The following is a 22,259-nucleotide window of genomic DNA, read 5'->3' as shown; positions in this document are numbered from 1 at the left end:
CTCCCTCTCGAAACCTGGCAAGCAAGCTACACCGCGATGCAGAGCGCCTCTCCTGCAGAGGCTGCCACTTGAGTTTGCTGAACATCTCTGTAACGCTATCACGGTTACCGAATAACCCTGTGACAAAATGCACCGCTCTTCTTTGGATCTTCTCTATCTCCTCCGTCAACCCGATCTGGTACGGATCCCGCACTGATGAGCAATACTCAAGTATAGGTCGAACGAGTGTTTTGTAAGCCATCTCCTTTGTTGATGGACTACATTTTCTAAGGACTCTCCCAATGAATCTCAACCTGGTACCCGCCTTACCAACAATTAATTTTATATGGTCGTTCCACTTCAAATCGTTCTGCACGCATACTCCCAGATATTTTACAGAAATAACTGCTACCAGTGTTTGTTCTGCTATCATGTAATCATACAATAAAGGATCCTTCTTTCTATGTATTCGCAATACATTACATTTGTCTATGTTAAGGGTCAGTCGCCACTCCCTGCACCAAGTGCCTATCCGCTGCAGATCTTCCTGCATTTCGCTACAATTTTCTAATGCTGCAATTTCTCTGTATACTACAGCATCATTCACGAAAAGCCGCATGGAACTTCCGACACTATCTACTAGGTCATTTATATATATTGTGAAAAGCAATGGTCCCATAACACTCCCCTGTGGCAGGCCGGAAGTTACTTTAATGTCTGTAGACATCTCTCCATTGGTAACAACATGCTGTGTTCTGTTTGCTAAAAATTCTTCAATCCAGCCGCACAGCCGGTCTGATATTCCATAGGCTCTTACTTTGTTTATCAGGCGACAGTGCGGAACTGTATTGAACGCCTTCCGGAAGCCAAGAAAAATAGCATCTACCTGGAAGCCTGTATCTAATATTTTCTGGGTCTCATGAACAAATAAAGCGAGTTGGGTCTCTCACGATCGCAGTTTCTGGAATCCATGTTGATTCCTACATAGTAGATTCTGGGTTTTCAAAAATGACATGATACTCGCGCAAAAAACATGTTCTAAAATTCTACAACAGATCAACGTCAGAGATATAGGTCTATAGTTTTGCGCATCTGCTCGACGACCCTTCTTGAAGACTGGGACTATCTGTGCTCTTTTCCAATCATTTGGAACCTTCCATTCCTCTAGAGACTTGCGGTACACGGCTGTTAGAAGGGGGGCAAGTTCTTTCGCGTACTCTGTGTAGAATCAAATTGGTATCCCGTCAGGTCCAGTGGACTTTCCTCTGTTGAGCGATTCCAGTTTCTTTTCTATTCCTTGGACACTTATTTCGATGTCAGACATTTTTTCATTTGTGCGAGGATTTAGAGAAGGAACTGTAGTGCGGTCTTCCTCTGTAAGACAGCTTTGGAAAAAGGTGTTTAGTATTTCAGCTTTACACGTGTCATCCTCTGTTTCAATGCCATCATCATCCCAGAGTGTCTGGATATGCTGTTTCGAGCCACTTACTGATTTAACGCAAGACCAGAACTTCCTAGGATTTTCTGTCAAGTCGGTACATAGAATTTTACCTTCGAATTCACTGAACACTTCACTTCACACATAGCCCTTCTTACGCTAACTTTTACATCGTTTAGCTTCTGTTTGTCTGAGAGGTTTTGGCTGCGTTTAAACTTGGAGTGAAGCTCTCTTTGCTTCCGCAGTAGTTTCCTAACTTTGTTGTTGAACCACGGTGGGTTTTTCCCGTCCCTCACAGTTTTACTCAGTATGTACCCCCCCCCCCCCCCCCCCCCCCCCATGAACCATGGACCTTGCCGTTGGTGGGGAGGCTTGCGTGCCTCAGCGATACAGATAGCCGTACCATAGGTACAACCACAACGGAGGGGTATCTGTTGAGAGGCCAGACAAACGTGTGGTTCCTGAAGAGGGGCAGCAGCCTTTTCAGTAGTTGCAAGGGCAACAGTCTGGATGATTGACTGATCTGGCCTTGTAACAATAACCAAAACGGCCTTGCTGTGCTGGTACTGCGAACGGCTGAAAGCAAGGGGAAACTACGGCCGTAATTTTTCCCGAGGGCATGCAGCTTTACTGTATGATTAAATGATGATGGCGTCCTCTTGGGTAAAATATTCCGGAGGTAAAATAGTCCCCCATTCGGATCTCCGGGCGGGGACTACTCAAGAGGATGTCGTTATCAGGAGAAAGAAAACTGGCGTTCTACGGATCGGAGCGTGGAATGTCAGATCCCTTAATCGGGCAGGTAGGTTAGAAAATTTAAAAAGGGAAATGGATAGGTTAAAGTTAGATATAGTGGGAATTAGTGAGGTTCGGTGGCAGGAGGAACAAGACTTCTGGTCAGGTGACTACAGGGTTATAAACACAAAGTCAAATAGGGGTAATGCAGGAGTAGGTTAAATAATGAATAGGAAAATAGGAATGCGGGTAAGCTACTACAAACAGCATAGTGAACGCATTACTGTGGCCAAGATAGATACGAAGCCCACACCTACTACAGTAGTACAAGTTTATATGCCAACTAGCTCTGCAGATGACGAAGAAATTGAAGAAATGTATGATGAAATAAAAGAAATTATTCAGATTGTGAAGGGAGACGAAAATTTAATAGTCATGGGTGACTGGAATTCGAGTGTAGGAAAAGCGAGAGAAGGAAACGTAGTAGGTGAATATGGATTGGGGCTAAGAAATGAAAGAGGAAGCCGCCTGATAGAATTTTGCACAGAGCACAACTTAATCATAGCTAACACTTGGTTTAAGAATCATGATAGAAGGTTGTATACATGGAAGAACCCTGGAGATACTAAAAGGTATCAGATAGATTATATAATGGTAAGACAGAGATTTAGGAACCAGGTTTTAAATTGTAAGACATTTCCAGGGGCAGATGTGGACTCTGACCACAATCTATTGGTTATGACCTGTAGATTAAAACTGAAGAAACTGCAAAAAGGTGGGAATTTAAGGAGATGGGACCTGGATAAACTGAAAGAACCAGAGGTTGTACAGAGTTTCAGGGAGGGAATAAGGGAACAATTGAAAGGAATGGGGGAAAGAAATACAGTAGAAGAAGAATGGGTAGCTCTGAGGGATGAAGTAGTGAAGGCAGCAGACGATCAAGTAGGTAAAAAGAAGAGGGTTAGTAGAAATCCTTGGGTAACAGAAGAAATATTGAATTTAATTGATGAAAGGAGAAAATATAAAAATGCAGTAAATGAAGCAGGCAAAAAGGAATACAAACGTCTCAAAAATGAGATCGACAGGAAGTGCAAAATGGCTAAGCAGGGATGGCTAGAGGACAAATGATGTAGAGGCATATATCACTAGGGGTAAGACACATGCTGCCTACAGGAAAATTAAAGAGACCTTTGGAGATAGGAGAACCACATGTATGAACATCAAGAGCTCAGATGGAAACCCAGTTCTAAGCAAAGAAGGGAAAGCAGAAAGGTGGAAGGAGTATATAGAGGGTCTATACAGGGGCGATGCACTTGAGGACAATATTATGGAAATGGAAGAGGATGTAGATGAAGATGAAATGGGAGATACGATACTGCGTGAAGAGTTTGTCAGAGCACTGAAGGACCTGAGTCGAAACAAGGCCCCCGGAGTAGACAACATTCCATTGGAACTACTGACGGCCTTGGGAGAGCCAGTCCTGACAAAACTCTACCACCTGGTGAGCAAGATGTATGAAACAGGCGAAATACCCTCAGACTTCAAGAAGAATATAATAATTCCAATCCCAAAGAAAGCAGGTGTTGACAGATGTGAAAATTACCGAACAATCAGTTTAATAAGCCACAGCTGCAAAGTACTAACACGAATTCTTTACAGAAGAATGGAAAAACTAGTAGAAGCCGACCTCGGGGAAGATCAGTTTGGATTCCGTAGAAATACTGGAACACGTGAGGCAATACTGACCTTACGACTTATCTTAGAAGAAAGATTAAGGAAAGGCAAACCTAAGTTTCTAGCATTTGTAGACTTAGAGAAAGCTTTTGACAATGTTGACTGGAATACTCTCTTTCAAATTCTAAAGGTGGCAGGGGTAAAATACAGGGAGCAAAAGGCTATTTACAACTTGTATAGAAACCAGATGGCAGTTATAAGAGTTGAGGGACATGAAAGGGAAGCAGTGGTTGGGAAGGGAGTAAGACAGGGTTGTAGCCTCTCCCCGATGTTATTTAATCTCTATATTGAGCAAGCAGTAAAGGAAACAAAACAAAAATTTGGAGTAGGTACTAAAATCCATGGAGAAGAAATAAAAACTTTGAGGTTCGCCGATGACATTGTAATTCTGTCAGAGACAGCAAAGGACTTGGAAGAGCAGTTGAACGGAATGGATGGTGTCTTGAAGGGAGGATATAAGATGAACATCAACAAAAGCAAAACGAGGATAATGGAATGTAGTCGAGTTAAGTCGGGTGATGCTGAGGGTATTAGATTAGGAAATGAGACACTTAAAGTAAAGGAGTTTTGCTATTTGGGGAGCAAAATAACTGATGATGGACGAAGTAGAGAAGATATAAAATGTAGACTGGCAATGGCAAGGAAAGCGTTTCTGAAGAAGAGAAATTTGTTAACATCGAGTATAGATTTAAGTGTCAGGAAATTATTTCTGAAAGTATTCATATGGAGTGTAGCCATGTATGGAAGTGAAACATGGACGGTAAATAGTTTGGACAAGAAGAGAATAGAAGCTTTTGAAATGTGGTGCTACAGAAGAATGCTGAAGATTAGATGGGTAGATCACATAACTAATGAGGAAGTACTGAATAGGATTGGGGAGAAGAGAAGTTTGTGGCACAACTTGACCAGAAGAAGGGATCGGTTGGTAGGACATGTTCTGAGGCATCAAGGGATCACCAATTTAGTATAGGAGGGCAGCGTGGAGGGTAAAAATCATAGGGGGAGACCAAGAGATGAATACACTAAGCAGATTCAGAAGGATGTAGGTTGCAGTAGGTAGTGGGAGATGAAGAAGCTTGCACAGGATAGAGTAGCATGGAGAGCTGCATCAAACCAGTCTCAGGACTGAAGACCACCACAACAACAACAACACCTTTCTAAAACGCATTTTATGATTGCCTTGAACTTTTTCCATTAACATTCAACATTGTCAGTGTCGGAACAGAAATTTTCGTTTTGATCTGTTAGGTAGTCTGAAATCTGCCTTCTATTACTCTTGCTAAACAGATAAACCTTCCTCCCTTTTTTTATATTCCTATTAACTTCCATATTCAGGGATGCTGCAACAGCCTTATGATCACTGATTCCCTGTTCTGTACTTACAGAGTCGAAAAGTTCGGGTCTGTTTGTTATCAGTAGGTCCAAGATGTTATCTCCACGAGTCGGTTCTCTGTTTAATTGCTCGAGGTAATTTTCGTATAGTGCACTCAGTATAATGTCACTCGATGCTCTGTCCCTACCACCCGTCCTAAACATCTGAGTGTCCCAGTCTATATCTGGTAAATTTAAATCTCCACCTAAGACTGTAACATGCTGAGAAAATTTATGTGAAATGTATTCCAAATTTTCTCTCAGTTGTTCTGCCACTAATGCTGCTGAGTCGGGAGATCGGTAAAAGGAGCCAATTATTAACCTAGCTCGGTTGTTGAGTGTAACTTCCACCCATAATAATTCACAGGAACTATCCACTTCTACTTCACTACAGGATAAACTACTACTAACAGCGACAAACACCCCACCACCGGTCGCATGCAATCTATCCTTTCTAAACACCGCCTGTGCCTTTGTAAAAATTTTGGTAGAATTTATCTCTGGCAGGAAATAAACTTTGTTTCTTTACATCCTGATAATGTTCTTGTCTACGGACCATCGGTATAGCAAGGGCATATGAGAATGTTCATGGTGATCTGTCCGTCGGATGACGACATTAAGCCGGTGGCCCCTTCAGTGCTATTTGCAAGGTGCAGGCTATGTGCCAGCACCAAGTTTTCAGGCTCTCCCTTCTTTTCATATATAACAACACAAACCAAACACTACACTGTCCAAACCACTCATCACAGTCCGACACGCCAGTTACACTCTTAACACTTCATACAGTATCAGGTTGAAGGAAGGCAATGGCAAACCATTGCCACTAGGACCTTGCCATGAGAAGCGGTGCAGGTTCCTGCATCTGCTCTCCTATGCTCATATCCTGAGTATGGGACTTCGCATTGCAATAATCAGCAGGTGAGAAATAATTATACTCAACACTGACATCATCCATATGGGTGAAGAAAAATTAAATAGATCTGATGGTTGGTACAAATGGCACGTACATGTTCCACATACTACTGTGAGCAAGAAAGTGCATTTTTCACTTGGTAAAAATGTTAATGCACATTAGTGACAACTGTACTATGTCACAATGCAAATTACTAACTCATGTCACTGAAAAATGTAACTATTGCAGTAAACATTTTTTATTTATTATTATAATGTACTCAATATCATTCTGTGCATTTTGTGAAAACTGTATTTGATTTTTTAGTTTTCCTGCCAATTTTGGATCACTCAGCACATCACATTTGTGTTTCAACAGATAAGATAAAGTACAATTACACCTACAGGTTTTTTCGAAGTAGCAGCTTTCTTATTAATTAACATGATTAAGTTTAAGTGGGATAAGTGTAAATAGCAAATACAGGTTTTGTAAATAAAACTGCCTTTTCCTGGCGCTAGTATAATGATAGTTCATTAGTCAAAGCTATGTAGTCATGAAACAAGTCAGCACACAGATTATGGAATAACAATTACAAAGTTTATAAACAAACAATTAACGAATTAAGAAAACACAAAAACATTGATTAAATGAATAAATAACAAAATTGAGTATATGGATATATAACACATAACACAGAAAAGTTCTCAACTACAGTAAGGAACTCCTCTACAGAATACAAGGATTGTGCCATAAGGAATCCTTTCAACTTGTATTTGAATACTTAGGGTTTATTACCCAATTTTTCCAGTTTGGCTGAGAACTTATTTATTAAAACCCTGACACACTCTCTTCTCGACAACCATCCATTTCATGTCCTTTGATTCATTTAACTGCAGTCTGATTTCTGTACAAAATGGGGAAAACCTTCTAGTCAATATATTTTGTCCCTAGTAACTTCACAATTTCAAAGCATGTATTCCAATCAACATTTTCGAAAGCTTTTTCTAAATCTACAAATTCTGTAATAAAACATTTGCCTTTTTTGAAACATATCTTGCAAGTTTTAGACTGAATAATATACTGTTTTGTGTTTCTACATTTTTTGAGAACCCAAACTAATCTTCCCCCAGGTAAGCTTCTACAAATCTTTCCATTCTTCTTTATAAAATCTGTGTTACAATTTTGCTATGATGATTATTAAATTAATAGTTCACTAATGGACATGTCAGCACCTGCCTTCACTGGTATTCAGATTGTGAAATGCTTCTTTAAGTCTGAGAGTATTTTGTCTGTCTCATATAGCTCGCATACTGAAGGGAACAGTTTTGTCATGGTCAATTTTCCTGAGTATCTTAATAATTCTGAGAAAATGTTGTCTACTTCAGATGCCTCATTTCAGTGCAGGTCTTTAAGTGCCCTGTCAAATTCTTATCACAGTATGGCAACCTTGGCCTCATATTTCTCCATTTCAGCTTTCATGGAAATTATTCACATTTATGTACAAAAAGCTCATACTCTCAGGAATACGTGTGGTGGGTTGGTGCTACTTACAACTCCACTGTCACTTTGTATCATCGGGTTGCAAGTTGGCACATTTTATGGTGACAACCTTCTGAGCTATGTCTGAAAGCATGTGTATGAGAACTGGTCGCAAAGCTGAGAAGGTACGTGCATCATTTAATCTTAGCTACAAAGTTGGGTAACAGATAAATGGACATCTGTTAAGAGATGATACTGCAGACCATTCTGAAAGAGAAATATCTGCTATCAATTTCTACAACGCAGTTACTCAAATTTCCATGTATACGAAAAGTGCAGATTTTAGAAACTTAATAGACAGTCACTTTTCAAGTGTTCTTGTCAGTTTATCTTTGGACTTATCTTAACGAGTGACATTGGATAACAACATCAGCAAATTGTGTAGTCTTGCCTGCTTTCAAAGCTGACCTGCAAGTTTGTGTAGGGGAGAATCATAGTGGTGTCAAGTGGCATCTTGTAATATAGTGTGCACTGTTACTCCTTCTTGCTGCTGCAATAGCTGAAGGGATGTTACCTGTAGAACAGATCAGGTGCCATCCCATCTTGTGCCACCCATCTCAATGCAGGCCAAGTCTGGCACTCATGTAGGCAAGGAGTGTAAATGAACATAACTGAGAGGTCAAAGCATGATCACATCTAACGACATGCTTCCAGGCATTCAGTCAAGTTGTTTCCATTTTATGCATTATACTTGTTTTTGATCAACAACCAAGATGCCTTCATCATGTGCTGCAAGTTATGGTGTTACATGCATTCACTGCTTCATTGGAGTCCAGGCAGTAAGTGCACCCAACAGCACAACTCACAGCATCTGAAGTAGACAACTAAGTCAACAGTCAATATATTGAGCATTTAAATAAAACATAGACAAATAAGTTGATTATCAAAATATTGAGCATTAAAAAGAAATCAAAAACTCATTTGAACACCTGGAGGCACACCATTAATCAGTCATGTTGATAAAACCTGATACCACATGATCACACCTCCCTGAAACTGTAAAAATCACAACAAAATGGGGTGGGTGACACTAAGAGTGTATTTTATACTGTTCTGAATTTTCTACTGCAACAAATAGAGACGTATCACCATTTGAGGCTAAGGTTTCCTACTCCATGACATCCAGAGACATCCTGTGTGCTGCTGCCTAATATGTTCTGGTAGTTGAGACTATTCCAATTTATTTATTACCATGTCAGATATACGAAGTATATAATCAACACAGGGAAATTCATTGTTGACATCAGTTTCCGCATTGGTTGACCAAAACTTGGCCACATCGAGTGCATTTGGTGTCCACCGGTCTCTCATGGTGCATATGGCTGGAGACAAAGAGCACTTTAGTAGATGGTTGTTAGTCTGCACAGCACTACACATGCAAAAAACTGACTTCACAGGAAGATCCCACTTTTGCAGGTTGGTCTTGCATCTCGCAGAAGTAGAATATAGTATGTTCACGGCCTTTCACATTATTTGCTTCTCTGTATGACCAGGAAGGAACTCTTCTTTCAGAAATATCCATTTCTCCAAAAGTTGACATTTTGTCCGCCACTTTGAGATTTTTGCTTGCTGTGGTGTTCCTCTAAGAGCTTCAGTAGTTGTCAAGAAGCTCTTTCTTGATTTCAGCCAGGGATATGTTGGCTGATGGTCACATATAGAGTGCGCTTCCATTGTGATAGCCTTGCTTTTCTCACACCTAACAGCTATCCCACTTCTAATTTCTGGAGGTGCTATATGAAGCCAATATCTACTCTCATCATTAAACTGAACATTGTGCAATTCATTTCACCACTGGAATGCTTTACTAGGCCATCAGAGATGCATAGTGAGTTGTAGAAGCATGTCTGGCAAGTTGTAGCATTGCTCAGCCCAGCTATCAGCAAACTAATAATAATGATCCTAACTGACACTCCTCATTTACGCTGCAGGTGGTGTGATACCAGCAGTGACTGGTTGTCCAATGTGGCAGTCAAGGAATGAATCTGTACGTGACTGCTAACAGAAACCAAGCTGAAAGACTGCACTTTCTTTGTTTAGGTAGCACTAACAATGACATACAGCTGACACATGTCTAATGTGTTGGATAGTTCTCCAGAAACACTATCCAGCTTTCTGAAGGTTCTAAACATGGCCTCAATGATAATAAATTAACTATGATAGCCAATTCTATCCTGGCATGTCTACAATATTAGCAAACCAAGTATGACATTGAACAAAATGGGAAAAACGGAAGCGTCCGATCCCACCCGTTTGCTTTGACCCATGACATCACAAATATGGCGGAAACGACCATAAACCACGATTCCAATATGGCGCATATAAAGACGTTACGTACACATTATGAGGACGAAAATACATCGAAAAACAAACACACACATGTTCCACAAAAAGCCCAATGACACTGACGGGACAAGTGCGGGAAATAGGGGGTTTTTGGGTGGGGAAAAACTAAATATAAACAAATTTAGATACCCACCCCCATACAAAACCATGCAAAACAACGAAAGAAACCAACATCACAAAACTCCCCAAATACCACTAAACACAATATCATCTGGAATCGGACACTTCCCTTGACCTATATAGCTCAACAGCAGCTCCCGATCCCATAAATTAGGACCTAACACTTCCCTTGACCTATATAGCTCAAAAAAATCTCCTGATACCAATACCAACATTCACAGCCACACATTGGGATTGAACACTTCCCTTGACCTGTTATCCTTACAACATCTCCACATACAGCCGTCCATGGTCCGAGACGCCGGAACTTTAAGTAAGCCTCATTTCTTCATGACATACTGAACACTTCACGACTTCATCCAAAAATCCGAATAGTTGAAGAAATTTTATTAGAGACAACGCACTGTCCCTCATCATAGCCGACAACCGAAAACTGTTGACCCTGTCAGCCATATCCACACGTACCAAAGACATAAAAAAAAGCAATTTACCAAAATTCACACATGATGCCACACTCGCAAACTAAACCAAAAACATCACCTAACACACCACCAGAGAGCACCACCGATCGCATCAAAACGACACCTACAAATACGCCACTCTCACAAACTAAATTCTGCGCCGTCATGACGTCAAACACCACAACAGCCTCACGTCATGGGTCAAAGCTGGCGGTGGGATTGAACGCTTCGGTCGACCCACAAAATGGTCTACTATCTCAGCAATTCAAACTCAATTGCATGAGAATCCACAGTTTAAGATTCAGTAGTGGTCCCTGCTCTGTTCACAGCAGGAAGTTTGAATCAATGCCTTTATTGCCCTCTTTCAGAATTCAAAACAAATATGCTGTTTCCCTATCATATGCTGTTTCCCTATCATATTTTTAGAGGTGTTCAATTACTCATCAGTGCAGGGTAATTGACCTAGTAATAAACAACCAGTGTTAACATTTCACTCCTCCAGAAAGGTATACAGAATAAAGCATCCTGTTTCCATTTTCCTGTGATTTACTTTCAACTTATTCATAACAGAAAATGGAGCACAGCTCAACAATATGAAGCTTTTACAGCATCTGAAATCGTTTTCCAATACCACAGTAGCAATATTACTGTTCTCAAAATTATTATTCAACTGTATGTCTAATAATATGCATCACATTATTTGGATTAACTGAAGTATTCGATACAGCTTCACTGACTTACCTGACATCTTCCAACCTAACCTAGACCTCCAGCAACACTACAGATCAGTCTGTCACCACATACACAATTTTGTATTCACATTCATTGGCTTAATCAATTCAAAACCAAACTTTTACCTTCCATCCTATCCTAGATCCCAGTATATGCTACAGATCAGCACGTCACCACAACCTACATTCCAAAAATTAATATAGACACAAGAGGGAATATTGTCAGAGTTCTGTTGTCTTCGTGTTTCCACGCAAGACGTGTCACATCATCACCACTGTGTTACACACTGAAGCTGATATCCAACATCAGTAGGTTCAGTTGAGCCTGTTAACTTGCTCATAGATGATAAGTTTTGTCTCATTCTATGTTGTAAAATAAAAATAAGTTATGATAGAAGGTTGGTTCCAAAACAGAATTAACTTTGCCCTTGTGCAAAGGTAGCTCTGCAGTTTTCCCTCAGTCCTATAGAAACTAGCAATTAATAAACTGTTCATAAAATAGCACTTTTCACTGATGACAGGGAAGGTGGGGTGGGGTGGCGGAATTGCAATGTGAGTGATATAAATAAATAAATGTGGTCGAATGTGACAAGGGGTCGGAATTGCAATGTGATATAAATAAATAAATAAATGTGGTCGAACGTGACGAAATGTACTCAGTTATTACCTTAGATCCAATAATAAAACGTTTCCAAACTGCGAGAAAAATAATAATTTTGTAAGAAAAATGAAGTCGAAAAACAAATATAGAGAACAAAAGTCGCTATTGATTACCTTGGGCAGACACGTTATCAAACTGAGAAAATAAGGAAGGAATGACTTATTACGACATTAACTTACGTCTGGTGATTGATCCAGTTTCCAGCATAAAGCGTGTTCTCGTCCGCCGCTCCCGATGACAAGTACATTGACTGTCATTTCAAATGACAAAACTTGGCGATTCTCCTGCAATTATAAAATCACGAGTCAATGGCAAATTTATACTGTCGATCAAGAAGATGCCGCTTACTCTAATTGTGAAATGCTGTTAATTCGTCAATTCTGTGAAATCTGTTTTGTAAGTTCATAAATCATGAAAACGAAGAAAACGTCTTGTACGCTACGCCGGTAACAACACTTCCTAATTACGTTACTGATGAACTAACACACTTAACGAATGGCATATTGTATTCTGGCAACGTTTTTGGTTTTTGTTTCCAATTTCTTAAAACTAAAGCAACGGTATAATCACTATATAGTTAATTTTCCCTCCCTTAACATGCGATTAACCTTGCAGTTATTAGCAACAGGTGGTTATGTAACGCATTACAAAAATGTTCTTGCAATGAAAATATTTAGGTATACCGACTAAGTATGTTTGTCAGAATCTATCCGAAATCTATACATTAATTATTCGCTATCTATTTCTACATTACGTTACCTAGGAGTGATTTAATACCTCGAACTCACGCACTTTGATCACAAAAAAACAGTTCGGCTAGCTGTTATTAATGTAGGTATTCTTCTGCCACGCGGTCTTTCAAGTCGGTAGCTAATACTGATACCTACATGAACTACAGGCCTATCGTAGTCAAACGGCGCGGGTAGCCGCAGTGTACAACGTGAAACTCCAAAGTTACGAAGAAAAGCTTCTGTATTATCTGCTTTGATGCAAGAGGTCGTAACCTTTACTGACGGCATGAAAGTTTATCGTTTTGTTCCATTCTTTCCTCAGATATGATTCTCCGTGGGGGGGTTGGCTAGAAGTCCAAAACATACAAATCAACTGCCCAACTATTAAAAGTTACTTCTCAATAATGCAGTTACGCGAAATCAGAAACTGCTTTACCTGAAACAGAGTACGGTAACTGTAATTAAATTGTCATTACATTCCAAGCTGAAATACGTTCTACTTTTGTTGAGGACTATCATATTATGCTGAGAGATTTAGCGGGTATCTTGCTGGACAGCTATAGTGATTATGAAATTTTTGTCGTTCCTTTGGAGGATAAACAATCCTGAAGGGCAAAGTCTCGTAGTAGAGTAACAAAATCAATTCATATACAACTTGAAATCCAATATTTAAGTTCAGTCAAAGGCAACTGAGTTAACAAACGTGAATAAAACATAACCAATATACTTATGATGACAGGGCAACTTTTTACATTATTTGGAAAATTTAAATAGTTGATATACAAATGATGAATGTTAATCACACAATCACTTGAAACCATACCAACATAACCTTGTCTTTCGTGGACAATGCTCTTGCTGAAAAAGTTGCCTAGGTCTCCTCATAGCTGCAGTTCTGCCATTTCCTCTCTATTTCCTTCACAGAACTTCTCCTGTATGCCTATTTAGGACTAGAACTTCTGAGAGGAACAGTATCACATTTTGACACACAGTTCTAATCTACCAGAAAGTTTCAAAAGCAGCACATAGTCCACTGCAGAGTAAAAGATTCAGTCACAAACTAGCACTTTGATTGTGGCAAACTTTTTCTGTCCAATATCTTTTATTTCCAGGAGACCTAGTCAAACAAGCTTCTGTAAGGGAGACGAACTTGCAGAATGTAAGCTATGGGGATGGTTCAGGAGGCGTCACTGGATTGCACTGTTGGAAGGAATATTGGCTTTGAAGGTTAATGTGTCAGAAAGCTACAAAAATAGCACACACTTCACTGCAAAGTGGAAAATCCCCTATGGAAACTGACTTCTGGATCACGACTAAGGCATCTCTCTGAGATATCCTTTCATTTGTGAGTGTTAGTGCAGCAGGATATGCAGAACAGAAAGAGAGCGTTATTGATGAAACTGAAGCTGCGGGGACAGGTCATAAGTCCTATCCAGATAGCTCAATGAGTAAGAGCACTTCTAGCAAAAAGTAATATTCTGGGTTCAAGTCACAATCTGGCACATACAAAGTTACAGATCATTTACTAGCATAAAAACAGCACACATTCAGGGTAAGCAATTACTGTTACATATTAAGAGTGCTTAAAGATTGCTGCAATACCGAAACCTTGTTAAGTGCTTATTACGTATACATGCACAGTCTACTGATGTATCGAATAGTGTTCTGGGGAAATACCTCTTTTGCAAAGCAATCTTTTAAGCTCCAAAAGAAAGCTTTAAGATTAATAAGTGACGTTGCTTACAGAGCACTATGTAGAGATACCTTTAAGGAATTAAAAATCGTGACTTTACCATCTGTGTTTATATTTGAAAGCATGTGCTTAATGAAAAACCATCAAGTTTCACCTTTGAATAGTGAGATCCACCATTATCAAACAAGGAACAGGGATGACTATCATAGGGATGTGCACAGAAAATCAATACATCAGGACAGTGCTGTTTACAAAACAAAAATACCAAACAGTAATACATTGAAAAATGAACTAAAAAATCTACTAATAAACAACAGCTTCTACAGAATTAACGAATACTGGGACTTTTGCTCAAATCTGTAGATCTACTTCATAACTCTCTAAACAAAATTTCGTAATTATCGACCGTACCTAGATAAAACCAAACTTCTTTCATCCATGTATGTATGTAATTATGCACCTAGCTTTTGTGCTGTATGTTACTATGCCTAGTTAACTAAAGTACTGGTATTTAATCTTTTAGTAAAATCAACCAAGGGGGTTTCGCAAGCCTTTCTTCTATCTGTATGCACATATGCAGAATAATGTTTTTGTTATAAAGATGTGTTGATACCAATGATAAGATTTTGTACATTATGTAAATATGTAATATTATGTACTGTTCTGTACTTTGACAAGTCCAATACCATGAATGTGATAATACAAGTACTAAATAAATAAACAAATAAATATTTATCTCACCATGTTTTGAGTCACAAACATTTCGAAGCTTTGGGTATTAGCTGTGGAGACCGCTAATCCAAGAATAGTCTGCAGCTAAGCATCCACAGAACCAAGTGTGTTGGAGTTTTCAGCTAAACTGCTGATTCCTTCAGTTCCAGAGCTTGAGACCTGTGGCCCACACGACATTAAAACTCCTAAAAGTGAGTTGCTGCTATCAGAAATAGACATTAAGGTTCACACATTACATTAAAAACTATATGTAAAATTCCTTTATCGTCCAGCTGGTTGATATTTTAAAACAGAGTCAACACATGGAAAAACTAGTAAAAAAGCTTAGTTTGGTATGATTTGCACTTAGAAGTCTTCCATATAGTGTTAGCTTCAAAAGAAGGATGCTGGCTTACTGCGCATATTTTATACCTTTTATGTTTTGCAAAATTAAATTTCAGGGGAAGTGAGCTAAAGAAAATTTATTCAGCATAAGTGGTCAGCAAGAATATTGTGGGAAGAGGGCCACCAAGAGAGTGGGGTCAGGCAGATGTGAATGGATTCTAATAGAAATTTTGGCTGGGGAGATTGTGCATACAATGGATGCGGTGGACAGGCAGTTCAGAAGTACAGGTGCTTGGTGCAGGTTTCAAATGGCATGGGCGAGAATTGCTGGTTGCAAATTTAGGTAACTATGGTCTAAAAAATACACACAAGGATGTAACTATTAAGCTGCCAGCATCCATTCATTCACACAACCACTGCTGCAGCTACTTCTGTAAAGTATACTACTTATACTAATAGCTATTGGAATTATTTCTAAATTATCAGAATAAATTTTCATTCTGCAGTGGAGTGTGTGCTGATTCGAAAGGTGCTATCAGGTTAAAACTGTGTGCCAGATTGGGACTTGAACCTAGAAACATTGCCTTTAATAAGCAAATGCTCTGCTGACTGAGCTTCTCTGAACTTCGAGAAGTTTTAATCTGCAGGGAGTTTCACTTCTAAATTACTTTTTAATACCTGAACTGAATAGTGACAATATTATGGAAAGGATAGGTCGCTACTCACCATGTAGATGAAATGTTGGGTCGCAGATAGGCACAACAAAAAGGTTGCTACACATTCGAGATTTCAGCCAAAAGGCCTTCTTCTAAAGTAGAAAGCACACACACATTCATGCAAGCACAACTCACACACATGTGACCACTGCCTCTGACCACTGTGGCTGGACAGTGAGCAACTGTGCCTGATGGAAGAAGCAATCCATGGGTGCTGAGGGTACAGGGAGGCTGGGGTGTAGAGGGGGAAGGATAGAACAGTAGTTGTGGGAGGGTAGGGGTAGGGAGGCATGCAGAGATGTGGTGAGGGCAGGGAGGGCTGCTGGGTGTAGTCAGGAGGTTTGACAGGTGGGGGGGGGGGGGGGCGAAGAGAGAGTAAAAGGAGAGGAGGGGAAAAAGACTACTAGATGTATTGGTAGAATAGAAGGCTATGTACTGCTGGAATGGGAGCTGGGAAGCGGACAGGTGGGTAAAGGACAGGTACAAGCAAAATTTGAGGCCAGTGGGGTTGCAGGAATGTCGGCTATACTGCTGGGAAAGTTCCTATCTGAGCAGTTGAGATGGTAGGAAGAATCTAGATGGCATGGGCTGTGAGCAGTAATTTAAGTGAAGCTCGTTGTGTTGCACAGCATGTTCAGCACCTGGGTGGTCCAATGGTCTCTTGACCACAGTTTGTTGGTGGCCATTAATGTGGACAGGTGCACCCATAGGAAGCAGCACAGTGGTTGCAGCTTAGTTTGTAGACCACAAGACTACTTTCACAGGTAGACCTCCCCTTGATGGAATAGGTGATGCCTGTAACCAGACTAGAGTAGGTGGTAGTGGAAGGATGTATGGGACAGTTCTGGCATCTAGGTCTATTGCAGGGATATGAGCCATGAGGCAGGGGGGGAGTAGGAATGGCCAAGGGCACTGTGTAGGTTTGGTGGACAGCAGAATATCACTGTGGGAAGGGTGAAAAGGATAGTGGGTAGGATATTCCTCATTTCAGTACAGGATGAGAGGTAACCGAAACCCTGGTGGAGAATGTGATTCAGTAGCTTCAGGTCAGTGAGCCAAGAGGGTAGTGCTCCTTTGTAGGTCAGAGGTGATGGGTGACCGGAGAGACAAGGCATGGAGATACGTTTCTGTATCAGGTTGGAAGGGGGTGGGGAGATTAATTTCAGTCTGTGAAGGCCTCAGTGACACCCTGGGTATATTTGAGAGGGACTGCTCATCATTAGAGATGTGACAGTCACAGGTGGCTAAGCTGCATGGTAGGGACTTCTTGGTATGGAATGGATGGCAGTTGTTGAAGCGGAGGCATTGCTGGTGGTTGGTAGATTTGATGTAGATGGAGGTACTGATGTAGCAATTTTTGATGTGTATGTCAACATCAAGGAGAGTGGCATCTTGGATTGAGAAGGACCAGGTGAAGCAAATGAGAGAGGTGGTCTTGAGGTTCTGGAGGAATGTGGACAGGGTGTCCTCACTCTCCGTCCAGATCATGGAGATGTCAACAATGAATCTGAACCAGGTGAGGCATCTGGGATTCTGATTGGTTAGGAAGGATTTCTCTATGTGGCTCATGAACAGATTGGCATAGGATGGTGTCATGTGGGTGCTTGTCATATCACAGATTTTTTTATAGATGTAACATTCAAAGGTGAAGTAATGGTAGTTGATGATATAGTTGAGCACGGTGACCAGGAGGGAGATTGTAGGTCTGGAATCTTTTGGGCATTGGGAAAGGTAGTGTTCAATAGCAGCAAGGGCATGGGTATTAGGGATGTTAGTGAAGAGGAAGATGGCACCAATAGTGATGAGCAGTAGTCATGTGTAAAGAGTTGGCAGAGAAAATAGTTGGTGTCTTTCATATAGGAGAGTAGGTTATGGATAACAGGCTGAAGGTGTAGACCCATGAGAGCAGAGGTTCTATCACTGGGGCATAGTATAGGGCTACAATGGGGCATCCCGGGTGGCTGGGCTTATGGACTTAGGAAGCATGTAGAAGTTAGGAGTGCGGGAAGTGGTAGGGTTGAGGAGAGAGAGAGACTCAGGGAAGAGATTCTGGAAAGGACTAAGGATTTGAGGAGGGACTGGAGATCCTGTTGGATTTCACTGGGGTCACTGTGGCAGGGTTTGTAAGTGGGTAAACCTGACAGCTGGGAGGGAGGGGGGAGTCCTTAAACCAGGTAATACCTGCAGTTCAAAATTACACTTTTGTATAGTATGCTTTTAAAACTTCTCAAAACTCCTCTGTTACACAGCACATGTCACAAGTCAGAATTTTCTCTATTTCTACTGTTCTCCTTGCTCAGTTTTCATTCTATTCTGTTTGCTAAAAATGCTTTCTAAATACTTAAATATGTCGAATCTTTTAAAAGTGACTTCATCAACTGTCAATTGGTTATCATCATTGGGTGCCTAGCTTGCAACCATGTACTAAGTTTGCTCTTTGTTAATTTGTAATCCTTTCCTTGCAATATTTCTGTAAGAACTTGTCATGTGCTGCAAGTCTTCTTTGCTATCACTTATTAGAACAACATTGTTCACATATGCAAGTGGATTTATTGCATTATTACCAGTCTTACTAAAGCTAGGTCTAATATTTTTGTTCTTTGGGTGTCTTTTCTAAAATTAAATTTAAAAGTATTGGAGTAGATTATAACAACATAATAAATTTTTTAATTCAGTCTATAGTTAGATAAATACTGAAAATCATATTTCTGCTGTCCCTGCAAGCTGTTAGATAGACATCCTGCAATTGAGACCATGCTTCACAAACCAAATTAGTCATTTAGTAATATGGACAGTACAGCAGAGCACGGCAGTTTGAGTCATTTTGGTGTGAGTTTTAATATGTGCTATTACTAAGTGCATCTTCTACATGAATCAGAATGATAATGTTACCAAATGTCATATTTCAATCTGATGTGTTTTTCATTCATTAAAAAAGGTCTGATGCAAAGAATGCATAATATGTGCTGCACAGTTTGCCAATGATGGGCTTAAAAATTAATATTTTTTATTATTATTGCAGTTTAATACATTAGTGTCATTTTTCATGTGCTAGTTTTGAAGTCTCCTATCTTTCCATCATTACATTTGGCCATATCTCTTCTGACTGTGGTTTTCATGCATCTTCTTTTTCATCATCTTCTGTCAGTGGGAATCCATTCCATCATCATCTTATGCCCACTGTCCTTAGCCAAATGGCATACACGCCTATACCATCTCGATCATTTTGCTTTGATTGTATCCATCACAATTGCGCCCAGGTTCTTTCTCTTACACATGTCTTCATTTTTAATTTTATTCTGTAGTGTCAACCTTCAGCAACAACTCCAGAATCCCATCTCCATTGACAATAAATTCCTCCTAATTATTTCAGTTATTTCCCATGTTTCTACTCTGTACATTGCTACACATTCTACAATAATTTTAACTATCATAATCTTCATTTCTGATCTAATATGTTTGCCCCATAAAACTCCATTCACTTGTGGGGTGTTTGTCTACTTGGGGCAATGTGGTTCTTAATTTTACTTTTACTGGAACCAAAATATTTTTAAGAGTGAATGTTTGAGTGTATATTTCTGCATATATCTGGAAGACCTGGTTCAGTATGTACTAGACTTGTTAGATATAGTATATATTATCCAGACAAAAATACCAGCACTGTGAGGATAAGACTATCATGCAATACTGAGGCATGGTGGTGACATTACAAAGAGGAAAATGACTGATATTAATCCACAGTTTTAGGGGTCACTAGGCACACAGATAACATGCCTGAAGTCACTCATCTCGAATTGAGATAACTGCAACTCTGTATGAACAACGTGGAAATTTTTAAAAACAACAGAATTCTCTGCAGTCTTCAATAAGGAACTGAAATGTAATATATTGTTTTTCCATGCTGTTATTTTATAAGAAACTGTTCATCTTTTATATACATACACAAACCTTCAGTTATATATGGGTTTTGGAGGGGAAGAGAGAGAGAGAAGGAGGAAGGGTGGGAGAGGGCAGGAGGGACCCTACTGCACTCATTCTTCTCAATTCCTCTAAAGCTAAACATTTTTTTTGTTTTGTTTAGATGTTAAATGATTTTTGCTGCATCAGGTATATAACTATCTGATCCAGATGGGAGGTTCCACACTGGACTGCAAGTGTTGCATTGTGAAGATACTGCTCGCAACCATCAGTGTGGAATGGGCCAAAGCCTATCCTTTTTTTTTTTTTTTAGCTCAGATTGACATTGCTGCCACACTTAAGACTGCATCACACAGGGCTGTTTTTGTCACTGCTGCTTGAATAGCAGTAAGTAATAACTTATTAAAAAACTAGTGATGACTCTTCAATTCTAGTGCCAGAATGTGGCGCTCATGTTAGCTAGTTGCTGATACATAGCACTGTTGTCACCTCGTCTGATAGCTCCGTCGCTAGTTATGATGTTGTGATCACATGAGGCATTCAACTGTTTTTGGTTTATTCACTGGTTTTGTTTTGTTTATGTTTCTTTGTTGCCATCATGGAAAACCTGGAAGGAAGTATGTGCAAGTAGTCAGGCAAGGACATGTTGAAATTTTTGGATGTTTATTGGAAATATGAAGGACTGTGGGGCACTAATAACAATAACTATGTGAAGAAGAATGCACAGCAAAAGAGCTGTAGAAAGTTACTTGCAGAAGTGGATGAAACTGGAGAAAAATGTGTGGCAAAATAGTTGTAGAAAGTTACTTCTGGAACTGAATGAAACTGGATTGAACATTCCCTCTGAAGAACATCTGAAAGGAAAAATTAATAATATTAAGATGAACGCATACAGAAATGAATTAAACAAAGTGAAGAAATTCTTGAAATGTGGAAGTTGAAGGCATCTATGAACTGTAGTTACTTTGGTTCAGTGAGGCAGATTCTTTTTTGAGGAATTTCATGAGGTTTGTCAATCTAGCTCAAATATGGTAACTTCTGCATTATACAAATAATTATATATTATAGATGCCACACTTTTAATTGCCCGATTGCAACTACAAACTGATTGTCACATGAGGGAACCAGTCGGAACACTTTGAGTAGACTGCTTTCCTTGCCCCATTTCTATTAATGTCAGTGATGTCACAGTTGTGGAATTATTAATTGCCTGGCCTTACAACAGGCTTATTTTAATTTCATTCCTTGCTACAAACAAGTGTCACTTTTGAAGATGACCATTAGTACAATGCCCATCACAAAACCATCTTGCTTACACGTGTAGCTTTTACTATGGCAGTTGATTGGTAAGAGGTGCATGTGCCTGTAAGTTGTCAGGCTTGTGGTGGAGGGTACCCTGTACCACTAATACTCTTTCCCTTTTCTGTTCCACTTGTAAACAGAGGGAGGCAAAAATGACTGTCTGTATGCCTCCATATGAGCCCTAATTTCTCTTATCTTACCTTCATGGTACTTATGTGCGATATATGTTGGCAGCAGTATACCATAATTGTTCTGCAGTCAGCTTCAAATATTGGTTCTCTAAATTTTCCCAATAGTGTTCCTTGAAAAGAACATCTCCTTTCCTCTAGGGATTCTCATTTGAGTTCTCACAGCATCTCTGTGACACTTGCATATTGTTTGAACCTAACAGTAACAAGTGTAACCAAGTGCTTCTGAATTTCTTTGATGTCTTCCTTCAATCTGTCCTGGTGTGGATCCCAAACACTTGAACAGCACTCAACAATGGGTCGCACTAGTGTTCTATATGTGGTCTCCTTTACAGATAAACCACACTTCCCTAAAATTCTCCCAATAAACTGAAGTTGATCATTTGCCATCTTTACCACAGTTCTCACATGCTCGTTCCATTTCATATTGCTTCGCAGCATTGCACCCGGATATTGAAACAATGTGACTGTGTCAAGCAGAACACTACTAATGCTGTATCTGAACATTACGGGTTTGTTTTTCCTACTCATCTCCATTAATTTACATTTTTCTGCATTCAGACGTGCTCCATTCATCACACTAACTAGAAATTTTGTCTAAGTCATCTTGTGTCCTCCTACAGTCACTCAACTTCAACACCTTACTGTACA

At 39.8% G+C, this 22,259-nt stretch overlaps 1 protein-coding gene across 3 annotated transcripts in view; it reads right to left on the bottom strand.

Annotated features, from left to right (window-relative positions):
* Positions 1-12,954, bottom strand: part of LOC126473508 (trifunctional purine biosynthetic protein adenosine-3) — an 81,103-nt gene extending 68,149 nt beyond the window's left edge. Inside the window, exons 1-2 of one of the 3 annotated variants that reach the window (XM_050100602.1) lie at positions 12,764-12,954; positions 12,184-12,288 (exon numbers count right to left, since the gene is read on the bottom strand). In XM_050100602.1, coding sequence (XP_049956559.1) covers positions 12,184-12,261 — 78 coding nt within the window. In that variant the 5' untranslated portion in view covers positions 12,262-12,288; positions 12,764-12,954. The remainder of the gene's footprint in view (positions 1-12,183; positions 12,289-12,763) is intronic. The other 2 variants (XM_050100603.1, XM_050100604.1) reach the window with 2 other exon arrangements.
* Positions 12,955-22,259: the final 9,305 nt, after the last annotated feature.

This window comes from Schistocerca serialis, chromosome 4 (genome assembly GCF_023864345.2).
Source record: "Schistocerca serialis cubense isolate TAMUIC-IGC-003099 chromosome 4, iqSchSeri2.2, whole genome shotgun sequence".
In the NCBI taxonomy this organism is placed as follows: domain Eukaryota; kingdom Metazoa; phylum Arthropoda; class Insecta; order Orthoptera; family Acrididae; genus Schistocerca; species Schistocerca serialis.
Note: the sequence above shows the minus strand (reverse complement) of the source record. Positions and strands in the feature narration are given on the sequence as shown.